At 41.7% G+C, this 14,087-nt stretch overlaps 1 protein-coding gene across 5 annotated transcripts; it reads right to left on the bottom strand.

The window, feature by feature from the left end:
• Positions 1–2,332: 2,332 nt before the first annotated feature.
• On the bottom strand, positions 2,333–13,287 carry LOC308288248 (ras association domain-containing protein 7-like). 5 transcript variants are annotated; one of them, XM_080729632.1, is made up of 5 exons: positions 13,059–13,287; positions 8,779–8,915; positions 6,678–7,316; positions 5,108–5,382; positions 2,333–3,822 (listed from the first exon to the last, which is right to left on the bottom strand). In XM_080729632.1, exons 2-5 carry the CDS (start codon positions 8,879–8,881, stop codon positions 3,637–3,639), a joined length of 1,203 nt encoding a protein of 400 aa, XP_080585758.1. In that variant the 5' UTR covers positions 8,882–8,915; positions 13,059–13,287; the 3' UTR covers positions 2,333–3,636. The 5 variants fall into 5 exon arrangements, with proteins under 5 accessions (XP_080585758.1, XP_080585762.1, XP_080585761.1 ...); XM_080729636.1 differs by having other exon boundaries at positions 5,114–5,382; XM_080729635.1 differs by lacking the exon at positions 13,059–13,287 and adding an exon at positions 10,927–11,018.
• Positions 13,288–14,087: the final 800 nt, after the last annotated feature.

Genomic DNA, 14,087 nt, shown 5'->3' with positions numbered 1-14,087 from the left:
TGTATCTACAAGCTCAAAACACATTGGCTATTTTCAAATATCCAAGGTATGAAATAGCCTCGTAAACCACCCACTTCCAGAAAACATTTAATTTATTTCACAGATTACGGAAGTTGGTTGTTTACTAGGCTAGATATAAAATAGGGCTAAAGTGGTTTATGTAGGCCGCTATGTTTTATAATATTATAATTTATATCTGCAAAGTGACTAGTAACTAAAGTTTGATCCGAGATGTAGTGGCGTAGAAGTAAAAGTATTGGAAATTGGAAATATTAGGTAAAGTACAAATACCAAATAAGTAATGCAGATATTTAACAATAATTGAACTCTAGAGAGTGTCAAATGAAACCAAATGGACCCGTACAGGTCCATTTGGTTTAATTTACGCTCTCAAAATGTAAAGATCTATTGGGTCTATTTGGTTACCAACTCTCAATAATTTTGGGGACCATCTGGAATCCCTTCAAGGACCATTGGTGGTCCCTGGACCACCAGAAAAAAAGAAAAAAAAACACTGATTTAAATTAAGTAAAGTTTGTGCATAATTATCGTTCCCAAACTGTTATCCTTAGAGCTCGTTTTCTTGTAAAAAAAGCTGAGACCCCCCACATGCTCACACGCTCTCTCTCTCTCTCTCTCTCTCTCACACACACACACACACACACACACACACACACACACACACACACACACACACACACACACACACACACACACACACACTACAGGATAATACAGTAGATACAGTATGACAAATTAGACTGATATCATTGAGAACTGTGCAATTCTAGGAAATTGCAAGTGTGGTTGCACTGATGCGAGCCACAAGGAATCCACTGGGAAATGAATTCCGTCTTGGTTTCCCACATAAAGAATTGGTTCTTCTTCATATGGGATGCCATTTGCACACTTGTAGTTCATGGGTTTATACTAGAAAGTTCTGTTCATGTCTTGATGAATTCTGTATCAATTGCCATTCCATTCATAACATATTGTTATAACTCTCCTGACCTTTTGGACAATCAGAAAAGGGACAGAGATTTGACTTTTGGGGTTACAGTAATGGTTACAAAAAACGTCCATTGAACTCAATGAACAAAAAAAGCTCAACAAAAAACAGGGTTACTTTTAGCTGGCATAAAAGTTTCTCTGACCTAGGCTAGTGTGTGTTGTCTATATCTACCACACTAACTAGGCAGAGTGTGAGAGAGAGAGAGAGAGAGAGAGAGAGAGAGAGAGAGAGAGAGAGAGAGAGAGAGATTGACTGAAATTCAAAAGTTTGAGAACCTGTTTGGCTTCTTCAGCAATCAGCACTGCTGACACACTGCCCCTGAGAAGGTGAATGTGGAATGTACTATGATTCACCACACGGGGGAGCTGTAAGTCACTGAAAGGACCAGTTGTACATTAATTTTACTTTATGTATGTCGGTGGAAGTTATCTCTCTGCTCTGGGTGTAATGGGTTGGTAATTTCGTTCAAATAGGCTATGTACATAGTTCTACCGTAGCCTAGTTATTCATGTTAAGAACCTATACCTATTTAACCAGAACAATCCATAGAGGTAAAATCACATTCATTCACACAGATAAATATTGTCCTATATTTGGTCACGTGTCGAGTGAGGCGGACCCTACACCTGTACTTTGCTTCACGGAAACCATACTGTAAACAAACGCACAGGCGCGGTTTATGAATTCAGTGGAGTTGTCCCAAATTTAAAAAAGGCCCTTGACCTTGAAGCGTCTTTTATGCAAAATGTGTCTGTTATGACTAAACCTGTTGGTTGTCTTCATGTCAGTCTCAGGATTCAGCGTTCAGGTAACCTCGCCTCACCAGGCTTCCAGGAAGCAATTCTACCAAAAATATAGACGCGTGTTTTTGCACCACAGTGCACAGTCCCACTGTTGTTTGTTTGACAGCGGCTCAGACTGTAGAGTTGACACCTGATGCTATTCAACTAAGTAAGACAGAGTGGTGATATAGAAATACTATATTACAAGACTGACAAGTAGTAGTCTGGAATTCAAAATGATACTTTAGTCAAAGTACAAAAGTATTGGTATCAAAATGTACCAAAAGTAAAAGTAGGCCTACTCATTACGCAGAATGTCCCATTTCAAGTTTTAATGTTTCAAATAATTCTAGTGAAGTAAAAGTAGCCTACAACATTTGCCTCTGAGATGTAGGCCCACTGAAAATTGGAAATAGGTTAGCTACTCCAGCAAAGTAAAAGTAACTTAAAATTGTACTTGAGTAAATGTACTTACATATTTACTTCACACCACTGGGTAAAGATACTCGATGATATGGATCAGTTAATACGTGTAAAACCTTAACTCTGAGAGTGAAATATATCCTTGGATCAAGAAATATATGACAGAGTTGTATATTATAAATGCTACTCTGAGACCTTACCCAGTCCATTTGTTATGTGTAGGTCTACTGCACTCCTGGATGGTCTATAAATGGATTAAAATTACTATTCTCACAGTAGTGGAGAACTAAGCAGTGGGTGAAAATTCAGGCTGTTGCAGTATTTTCTCTTTAGGTGATTTAAAGCCAGTACAACACAAATACAGAGAAATCAAGGCAAAGTTAAATTATTTAATGTACAAAATCGTGTTCCTTTAAAAAAAAAAAAAAAAGCTAAATATAAAAGAAAATAATATCATCACATATTGATTGTTTGGTTATAATTAAATAATCATCAAAGCTTGTTTTCAGATCACAGTGTTTCATCTCTTGGGGTGCGTTCGGAAATACCGCACTGAGCGCACTGGCCAATACAAACTAATACGTGAGTGCGTTCGGGGTGCGCATTTCCAAACGCACGGTATACGCACCCATAATGTGCACACATACAAATGTGCACACACACACACACACACACACACACACACACACACACACACACACACACACACACACACACACACACACACACACACACACACACACACACACACACACACACAAACAAGTGTCCTGGAGATCATTCAGACATTCTGGAAAAGTGATGCGTTGCTTGCAGGATAATCTTTCCCTCAGTCTGGACTCTGGATCCAGAGGAAATTAAAAATGTATATCATTTGCCCAGATCATAAGTAGGGATGGGACGATAATCGTTATTATCGTGATAAATAACAATCACAATAATTGTATCGTGGAGATTTACATTTATCTTGAAATGATCCTCCGCCATGCACTGGGATCAATTCACTTTTATTTAACGAACTGGTAATACGGACCTGGAAATAACATATTTGATTTTTTTCCTTTACTCTCCACCAAATCTCTTTGCCAAAAAGTAGCCGGTCTACAAGCTCACAACGCTTGTAGATCTGCTATTTTTTTGGCAAATGTTCCGCCCCAGGATAATGGATGTTGGGGATATTTTGATTATGGCGATGATATCGTAAACCGCAATTCCTTTGGTCACAATGAATGAAAGTCTTTATTTTGAACATGTTAAAAAATTCGACAATGTTAAAAAAAAAATAATAATAGATAATTAAATTAAAAATACAAATACCAAGCAAGTCAAAACAAGCCTCACTGGCAATAATCGTGACATGACATTTTCATATCGTCCCATCCCATTAATCATAAGGTTGTTTATCTGTCCATGTCCTGGTCAGCACATGACAGAGATGGAGCCGGGCTGGTCGTCCTCCAGAATGCCAGCGTTGCAGAGGTACTGGTCGGTGACGTGGTGGTCAGTGTGCGAGGGAGGCAGAGGGACACCGGTCTGCTGGATGAACTGCTGCAGGTTGCATTGTCTCAACTCCTTGTTCAGCTCCTCAATGGCCTGGCTCCTCACCTACACAAGGAAGCAGGTCAGCATTTCTTTTAGTTTTTAGTATATGACAAGGGTCTTCAACAGGGGGTCCGGGACCCCTAGGGGGTCCTCCAAATCTTTGTGTAGATAGAAACATTCTTTCTCCTTTTTTATATTACAGTATTTTCTGGACTATAAGGCGCACCTGACTATAAGGCGCACTGTCAATGAATGGTCTATTTTCAAACTGTTTTCATATATAAGGCGCACCTGACTATAAGGCGCACATAATAGACGCTACCGTTGCGTTATGCATCAAACAGATGGAGCTGTGCTAAAGGGAATGTCAATGTCAATGAATGATCCATATATAAGGCGCACTGGACTATAAGGCGCACTGTAGTTCTTTGAGAAAATTAAAGGCTTTTAAGTGCGCCTTATAGTCCGGAAAATACGGTAACCATTTGAACCCTAGAGTCCACATTCTGAGAACTTTTGCCAAAAATTGCAGATCTACAACCTCACGAAGCCTCACGGCGCGAGGCGTTGTGAGGTTGTAGATCGGCTATTTTTGGCAAAGAGGTTTGGTGTAGAGGGGAAAAAGAGCAGACTAAGTACAGAGTGAAAGGTCAAGTTTATTAAGCATTTACGGTTCAAGTGGTTAAATATCTGAAAACCCAAATTGACATGAATCCAAAATACTCTGACATTTGTGCTGTCAAACAATGAAACTATAAGGAATCTATGATAATAGTGCTTCATCTATCTCAACTAAGGTGTCCTTGGCCTGAAAACGTTGAAGACCCCTGGTCTGTGATGACCAGGCTGATTGAACACAAATGCCAGTGTAGTAACACACATTATATGGCAATGGCCAAAACAAAACAATCTCAATAGATTTTCTGGATTGTCATTCTGCTGTGGTGTTGTGATGAGTATTCATTTTTATATATTTCTTAACCACACGGGGTCACTGTAAGACATAATACATTGAGACGATGGGAAAAGCGAGATGTCTATATTCTCCTACTGTCATATCAGAGTTATACAATGATGTCATCGGGGAGAGAGGGTGTTCAGTTCATATTCCAATAACATAGTTGGGTCCATTAAGTCCTTAATTCCTCCTCTCTATCCTGACTTTACTGTCTCTCTACTGTCTTATAATAAACAGTCAAACAAATAGACAGCTTTTTCCCCAATAGCTTTGCATTGCCTTGTGGCTATTCTGGCTAAACAAATAATCATTCAAAAAGAGAACGTGAAGAAGAAGAAGAAGAGAGATGTTTTAGAGGTCTTTAGCTGAGGGATGAAGCATCATATATACCTGTACCTGCAGCCTTGCCTCTGCAGTTTGGAGCTCCTTCTCCGTCTGGGTCAGCATTGCGTCCAACTCTGCTCCCTGGTGCAGGCGACTTTGGAGCTGCTCCTTCAGGGGCCCCAGAGCCTCCTCTGGCTGCGGCGTGGCTGGCCGAGAGCTCTGCCGCTGGGCTTCAAGTTTCAGGTTCTGGCCCAGGTGGGCAGAATGGGCCTGGAGCTCCTGGAGCTTGTAGTTGTGGTCATCGATTGAAGAGCAGATCTGGTCCAGATGTCTCTGTATATCTGAACACGGTTAAAGACAGGACGTGTCATGAGTTTATGGCATTTGCGGTTTTGAGTAATCCACCTATCCACCATACAGGCAGAAATATATGCATTTTGATAGATAGATATAGATAGATACCTTTATTATCCCACGGGGGAAATTCAGTTGTCCAGTAGTAGCACAGCAGTATACAGTTATTTACAAAGTTACAGAGACGTAAGAAAAAATAGATAAGAGGGAAAGAAACAAGAGAACAAAAAAAAGAGCAGTACAGTACCAATAAAGAGAAGGTGCATCAATAGAGGGGGCGAATAATATATAAGTATATATACATAAAGTGTCTTGCAAAAAAGACCATAGCAGTCAATGCTAGTTAGTGCAAACAAGTATCTCACTGTCATTGTTAAACAAAGCAAAAATACTCAGAAACTACCAACACAAACTAATAGTGCAAAGTCAAAAATTACATTACAAATGTACATTACAAATACAATCATGTTATACACTGGCCACACACATCTAAGACGTGTCCGGTTGTTGAATTAGGTCCATGATACCTATAAACTACCTCTATGGTATAGAGGGTATGCGCATGCATAAAGTGAATGGTAAATCGAGTAGCAAATCGAGTGGCAAAGTGAGTGGCAATTTAAGTGAGTTTAACGTCATTTAATGCGATCAGATAGGACTTTTCTGTTTGGATGTATGGGCTGAAAGTATTTTTTGCCACTCAGTAGGCGTTCCTGCATAACTTCCAGGTATGATGATGATGTCACGCGCATACCCTCTGTTGGGGTCACTGATGAAATCGGACATCCAAAACTTTTCATTCAGCAATCACGCTCAAACAAATCAATCACATTTTTATACTGAAACTCACACTCTCACTAAGCTGTCTTTAGAGGCATGGTTGTGTCAGATCACTGAAAACACAGGGTCCTGCTACTACTGTACCATGCCAAGCAGGCTATTTCCAAATGATCTGGTAGATGGTGGCTATGGATGTCTCCTCATAGCGGAGCCTTTTCTGCCAAATACAACTGTGTTCTGGGTATGTTGCAATGAATGGTCCTGAATCCTTTATTATCTCTGCCAGGCAGAAGATTATGTTTTCGCCCCTATCCGTCTGCGCATCTATTTGTTTGTCCGCTTGTGAACAGCTAATCTCCAGCACCGCTGGACCGATCGGCATGACATTTTACGCAATTAGTTGTGTTGCTGCCTGAACAACAATTATTCTAAAACTTTGCTGAAACAACGGCCTTGCTGATTCTCACAGAAAATGTAATGCAATCTGTTGTCCAGCACGTACCTTGCTCCTTGTCCACCTCTGCCTTCAGTTGTTCCTCCCAGTACTGTTCGTGCATCAGCTCTGCCTCGTTCTGCCTCAGCCTCAGCTCCAGTTCCTCCAGCTCATCTTGGAGGCCCGGCGAGGCCAGCGGAGTAGAGCATCTCTCCCACTCGCTGAACTCCAACTCTCTCTCCAGAGCTTGAAGCTGTGCCTCCAGTTCCTGCAGCCTCTCCTGCTGCTGTAGGACCTGCCTAAACGCCTCCTCTTTGGCGGGGTAAGACGAAGGATTCGGAGGGTCCATGAACGGGACAGGGGAAGCCCTGGGCTCCGGAGATGCTCTGGGCGAGGGAGACCAAGATCTTTTCGTTTTAGTCCGCCTGGGGACTGTTGAGGGGCCCAGGTTGAATGTGAGAGCTTTTTGTGGCCCCCTGCGTTTGAAGGGCTCTGGTTGCTCCGTGTGTCTTGGCAAGGGGTGAAGTGTCTTTGTGCCGCTGCCTTCGTGGCTGTCACTGAGGCTGGGACCTCTCCTCTGCAGGATGAACTGGACCTCTGTCGCCAGCTGTCCCAGCTGGGCCAGGTAATGCAGTGGACAGTCGTCCGCGACGAGCTGTCGCTCGGTGGCCCGCAACCTCATGATGAGAACGTAGCGTCCCGTTTGACCTAAAGAAATATTGAGACGACCGTTAAATCAGTTCTGCAAAGCAAAATATTTCGCATGTTTCAAAATATAGCCAAAAAATCTAATCTCCAAACAAACCAGATTTAGTTTTTTTGGATCCTTAAAGTACATATTGTCGTTGTCGGGTGGAAACCTTGTCCAAAACCGTTCGTTTTGTATTTATCATTTTAAAAATGATCTAAACTAGTGAAAATAACAGATCTACAAGCACACAACGCCTCACACCCGCGAGGTGTTGTGTGCTTGTAGATCTGCTATTTTTACTAGTTTTGTGCGGCAGTCTTGTATGGTGAAGCAGGGCTTTACTTTACAAGAAAAGAAAATACAAATTTGAAACTGGAGATACGAGGTTTCTGCCCAACAGTGACGATGCTCAGAAATATAACTTCTTCCTCATCATAGGCAGTATTGTATTGGTCGTGTCACGTGCGTACACGCCGTCCTTTTTTGTGCAGCAGCACGCGCACGGACATGCATCGATGTAAAACAAACAACCCTTAAGTTCACACCTCAACAACGTTTACAAAAGCTGTAGTGTCATACCAGGTTATTTAACAAAGGAGCAAGCCTGGATGCATATCAATAGACCATTGTCTGACCTGTTAACTCTGGTAGTGCAGGTGTTAAGCGATGTGCGCATGACGTCATTAAATGAGCGTCCCGCCATTAAATCACTAATACAACACTGCTCATAGGAATACTTTTCAGGAAATTGATAAAATAATCTGTTTTCCAATGGATCCGATGTAGTTATTATTATCACAAGCTCTTGTTAATACTTTTCATTGGTCCAATATTTTTAAAACCCACTGACACACTGACACTTTCACTTGAAAAAGAAATAGCATATCTACAAGCTCACAACTCATCGCATCACAACTGTGTTGTGAGCTTGTAGGTCGTCTGTTTTTGCTACTTTTGTGTGACATTGTATCATGGCAAAGTAGGATATTCATTTGTATTACTTGCGCAAGCAGAGCACACAAGTACTGCGATCGGCTGGGTATGTATGTCGGTGTCCTCCTATGTTTAAGCCCGTAGCCCAATCAGGGACCAGCATTTCTGGTAACGTCATCATTAACAGCCAATGAGGGACCAGCATTCTGGTGATGCCAGTGGTAAGCGTACCTCATGGCACGCTCTACTTGTGCACAAGGCGCAAGTTGGCACCTCAACAGAGTGCAGTTCTAGTTTTTAAACTGTGGAGATACAAGGTTTCTGCCCAACAGCAATGATATATTTTGGGCAATTTGATGTACATTTTGAAACGTGAAATATCAATATATTATGGGAGGTTATGATGTAGGTTATGCTAATAAGCAACAAATAATAGTTGAATAAGTAACACTTGCACCTATTTTATAATTCCGGTATTGATTTATTATTGGTTGTTTGAAATGATAGCAAGCAGGGAAGCTTAATCAGCTAACTTGGAAGACTTACCCATGGCCTGAGCAAGAGCGATGACCACATCCTGACAGGTAGTGTCCAGTGACAGACCACACACCACCCTGGCTACACCCTCCACCCACACCTTCAGCTCCATCTGTAGCTTCAGTCAATCCCAACAGAGGAGAAACCTGCTTGAACACACAGGGGTAACACACACACACACACGTTTATGTCAGTATGCCGTCTTCCTTCACAATATTTCACTCGTTATGCCGTTATTTGATGAGGTTTTGGCAGTAGAGTAGACAGTAACAGAGAGACGTGAAAGAAAGGACAGAGTGTGGGGGGTGGAGGTGATATGTGATCTAGGTGGGGAGTTGGACATGACTGGTGATTGCACTATCATGTCAACATGTAAACTAGGACAGCTTATGATAATGTTATTTTGGGGGGCATTTTTAAGCCTTTATTTGACAGTGCAAGTGGAGAGAGAGTAGGGCAGAGTAGGGCAGGGGTCAGCAAGTAAGTTTAAAAGACATTATGGTGGGCCTAAATACAATCAATGGCTGATTTAGGACCTGGAACTTGCAACAAACAACTTTATATAAAAGAATATTATATAAACTACCATATTTTGGGTTAAAATGTGTGTGGTATAACATTTGATAGAAAAGCACGTGCATGCAGAAATGCTAATGCAATCGTTTTTGCGCAGGCAGCAGGCCTCATCCTTGAATGTGGCACTTTAATTAAAAGGTTTCAAAATAGCATTTTATCAGGAGACAGATACTCCTTTTCGAACAAGAGCTCTTTCATGGTTCAGCGTCCCTTAGAACGGAGAGAAATAATGTTATTGTTTAAGGCATGTGAAACACAGCTTTGGTTTGTGAAGTTTTTCATCCAAAAGTCTCAAGAGGAAAGTTGAGAGTGAAAACATAACATTCAATGAAATGAAATGGAACTATGTGTTCATCCTACCCGGCTATCAATTCAAAGATATTGCTGTCCAGTGTCCATATCCCAAATCATTTTACAAAAGAATCGCTGCCAAGCCAGTTCTGGCCGGGCTGCCTGTTGCCTACCACTGGAGTAGGGTAATAACATACACCCAATGGTTGAGCAGGCCGTACATTGCACCAGGCCCATAACCACTTGGCTATCAGGTCGCTATTAACTTGAACTTTAATTATTATTAACGTGAACTACATAATATAAGTTGATATGTATAAATGAGTAATAGGGCGAATATTAAATATTCAACAGCGCATAACAATAAGGCCAAAGGCACTGTGGGGCAAAAACAAATATGAAAAGGAAGATGCCATTAAATGCAAAAGACTAATGTTTCAAAAAATAAAAGCACAAAAGGAACAGCTGTTCTTTTGTGAATTTAGTTAACATAACTATTTCAATTCAATTCAAACTTTATTCCAGACACACAGGGGGTCCATAGAGTACATGCAAATCATCGACGTCACACATAACAAATTAAACCCTAATTGATTCTCTCTTTTGCAATTAATTATCACTTTCTGTTAAACTTAGGGTATGGACCTGTCACCTGCGTTAGGTTGAGATGGAAAACGATCCCAAATAAATCATCATTTGCATGATTATGCCAAATTCATAACTATTTATCCTCTCACATGCTGGTCAAGACGTGTTCTTTTGTTTGCTCACATTTCATTTCAGAGGGATGTTGAAATGACCTGTGTATATATGTACTGTTCTTCTTCCCAAACCAACCAGGAACAACAGACTGTTAGTTCAGTGTCACTAATCTGTCAAACACTTCCTCTGCTCAAACACATGTTATTAATTCCTGTTGAAATCCTCACCATAAATATGTTTAAGAACGTTTCTCTAACCAACAGTTCACACGTCTTCTGCCTGGCTCTTTAGCAGTACTCACAAACAACAATGCTTAACAGAGTAGCTTAGTACCAGCGCCGCTCTAGACCAGTTCAAAATACATTTGTAGTGAAGTAATGCTATAAAACTGTCTGTCTGTGTACAGTATGTACAATATATCACTCAAATGTGTCCCACTCAGCTACGTATGCACACAGCTGCCTTGTTTACTCCTGGGAACCTAGTGAGCTTGACCGAACCAGTTATTTGCCTGCAGTCTCAGACGATACTTTATCTTTATCTTACCTATCTCCCGTCTGGGACCATGTGAGAGTGCCATGACAGTACCGTATAAAATGTCACATTTCTCAAGGTGTGCATATCCACGCTGGAGCCAAGCCATGTCCACATGGCTGTTGAGATATTTTCTCACATATTGAACAGGAGAAGCAACTATAGCCTCGGGGGGTGAAGTCTGTTCGCATCACTGCCAACACAATAAACCTGGTACATGGCCAAGGGCCTCCAGGCATGATACAGTGTCTACACACGGTGGAGAAACCAGCCGCTGCAGAGCGCTACAATGCACATTGGCCCTTGCTATCCCACATTCCTCTCTTTTACCCTCTCACTTTGTTGGTCTTTGCCCTCTCTCTCTCTCTCTCACTCTCTCTCACTCTGTCTCTCTCTCTCTCTCTGTCTCTCGTTCAGGCTGCTCGTTTTTGCCAACGGGTCTGAGGCCCTAAGCTAGATGCAGAATAGATATGCATCTAGCTTAGGGCTTAACTCAAATCTTTGCTTCTGGGGGTCCCTGAGATGGGAGTCGTCCGCAGCCAAATACATATCATTTTGGGGGCATTGAAATTACAAAGTTTGAGAACCACTGATATAGCAACATGTGCTTTTTTCAGAAAACTTTTTGGATTTAGAAGACATTAAATGTTGTAGAATCTGCCTATATCAGTGGTTCAGCTGGTTCTCAAACTTTGTCATGTCAAGGACCCCCAAAATGATATGTATTTGGCCGTGGACCCCCATCTCAGAATATTTTGTTCCAGGGACCCCCAGAAACAAATATTTTTGTTACAAATGTTCACACGCAGCTCAGACCTGTTGGCAAACGAAAGGTAGCTTCTCTCCCTGGGTCTCAGTCTCTCCGTGTTCCTCTGTAGTAACATGAGGGGTCATCTTGATCAAAACTCTGTCTGGAGAAACCGAGAGGCAAACCGTAAAAACTGGTTCACTCAATTTTAGATGCATTTCCATCAAATCCCAAAGCTGTGATTTATAACGAACAGGCCAGTAGACCTGAGTAAATATTGCTGCAAGGTTAGCAAAACAAAAACTAGTTGTGACAGACATGGGAAGAACAGATTGCTTTGTATCCGTACATAAAGGGAAAGAACACGCTGTCAATGATACAACTATTGAGCCCTATAAATGCTTTATGTTTGTTTGTTTTTTGTCTCTCACCAGTGCTTATTATTCAGACCGACTTGAAAAGATGTCCGGTCATTGACAAGCTTAAACGCACACACCGGCATTGGATTACACTAAAACCACAATGATATCCTCAACATAATATTGATTGAACAGACAGAGTGTGGTGGCTAATCCTCACGGGGCCGGTGAGGTAAGCTGCACAAAGGAAGTGCTACAGAAAGAATGAGAGGCAGGCATGTGGAATTTCAGGTGAGCCTGGCTTCAGTCAGCTCCGCCCTGCAGCAGTGAGAAAGCCACTACAAAGAGGAAGTTTGTACTCTCTAATCTGAGGTAGCAGAGAGGAGGTGCAGGTTAAGCCCAAATCAGGTAGACAGAGAGACAGACAGACAGACAGACAGGCAGACTTCATATCCACTCTCTCTTCTAATGGCTCAGAGAGTTGAAGCTGATGACATAGCTTGCTGCAATGATTTCCAATATCACCATTAATAAAATGCCTTAATGCCATAAAGATGCCTTCATTTGTGGCAATGATTAGTTCAACAAGATGTGATATTTTATATTATAGATATTTAAAAAGTAGATTATGTCAAATCAGATATTGTCTTATAGTTATAGCATTTTTAGTTAAATGATTCCAAAGAATTATTGGAGAGACCTTAGAGGTCTCAAGACAAACGATACACTCACTCAAGCCATCATAAAATAACAATAATAATCATTGAAGAATTTAACTTGCAATATTACTTATTTTTATCCACTTTAGTTTGGAAATGAAAAATGTGTCCCTGTTTCGTAGCCAATGGCTAAGCCAGTGTTTCTCAAACTTTTACATTTCTAAAACGGGTCCATTTGGTTCCATTTGTACACTGTCAGAATTGCAGACTTGTATGGGTCAATTTAGATCCCCTAAAGGAAACCACTTTGAGAAGGCTAAGCAATAATAGTGCAAGTGCTCTGGTTTATCACAGGACACAAAAACAAACCCAACCTGTTGCTGCATAGATTTTAAAAAGTTCAGTGATCATACACAGTACCTGATCAAGCTGTCTTCTACTTCATCGCTCCACTCTGCACTCCAACAAGTCCAAAATATGAGATATCTTCTTCAGCCCAAAGCGTAGTAGAATGGTGGTCCGTACAGAGACTAGTAGTAGTAGTGGGCTTTCTGAGTTGGTTGGTGGTGACCCACGCACACAGACACAGTGGTCCAGTGGTCCAGCGAGGGACAGAGGAGGAGTAGGAGTGAGGAATGTGGTGGAATGCTGCTCTCTCTGAAGTAACACTCTCTCTCTCTCTCTCTCTCTCTCTCTCTCTCTCTCTCTCTCTCTCTCTCTCTCTGATGTATCTCTCTCTATCTCTGAAGTATCTCTCTCTCTCTCTCTCTCTCTCTCTCTCTCTCTCTCTCTCTCTCTCTCTCTCTGCTGCATGCATAAACAGTGATGTCAGTCTGACTCTGGGTTCCTCCCTCCTTTCAGATAAATAACAAAGGGAGTATCTCTGCTGCCACCCCGTTCTCTCTCTGAAACGTGAAATCATGCACATTAACATTCCACCACCGCGGCACAGGGTCTGTGTGTGTGTGTGTGTGTGTGTGTGTGTGTGTGTGTGTGTGTGTGTGTGTGTGTGTGAGTGTGTGTGTGTGTGTGTGTGTGTGTGTGTGTGTGTGTGTGTGTGTGTGTGTGTGTGTGTGTGTGTGTGTGTGTGTGTGTGTGTGTGTGTGTGTGTTATGTATATGGAAAGGGGATATTTGTGTACAGTGTCTCTGGTTTGTGTGCACAAGTGTCTGTGTGTGCTGTGGGGGAGAGTGTTTGTGTGTGTGTGTGTGTGTGTGTGTGTGTGTAATGACCCATCTTCTGTGTGTGAATGGGTGTGTGAGGTAATGAGAAAACAGCTTTGTAGCTTTTTAATGGGTTAGCCAACCCAGTTTATTTATTTACAGCAAACAGATAAAGGCAAATAGGCCTAAATGAGAGTAGGCACACGCACATGCATACACACAAACAAAACATGTGTGTGTGTGCGCGTGCGCGCGCGCACACACACACACACACACACACACACAC

This window comes from Nannobrachium achirus (genome assembly GCF_963921795.1).
Source record: "Nannobrachium achirus genome assembly, chromosome: 7".
Lineage (NCBI taxonomy): Eukaryota > Metazoa > Chordata > Actinopteri > Myctophiformes > Myctophidae > Nannobrachium > Nannobrachium achirus.
This window is presented reverse-complemented; position numbering and strand designations above follow the sequence as displayed.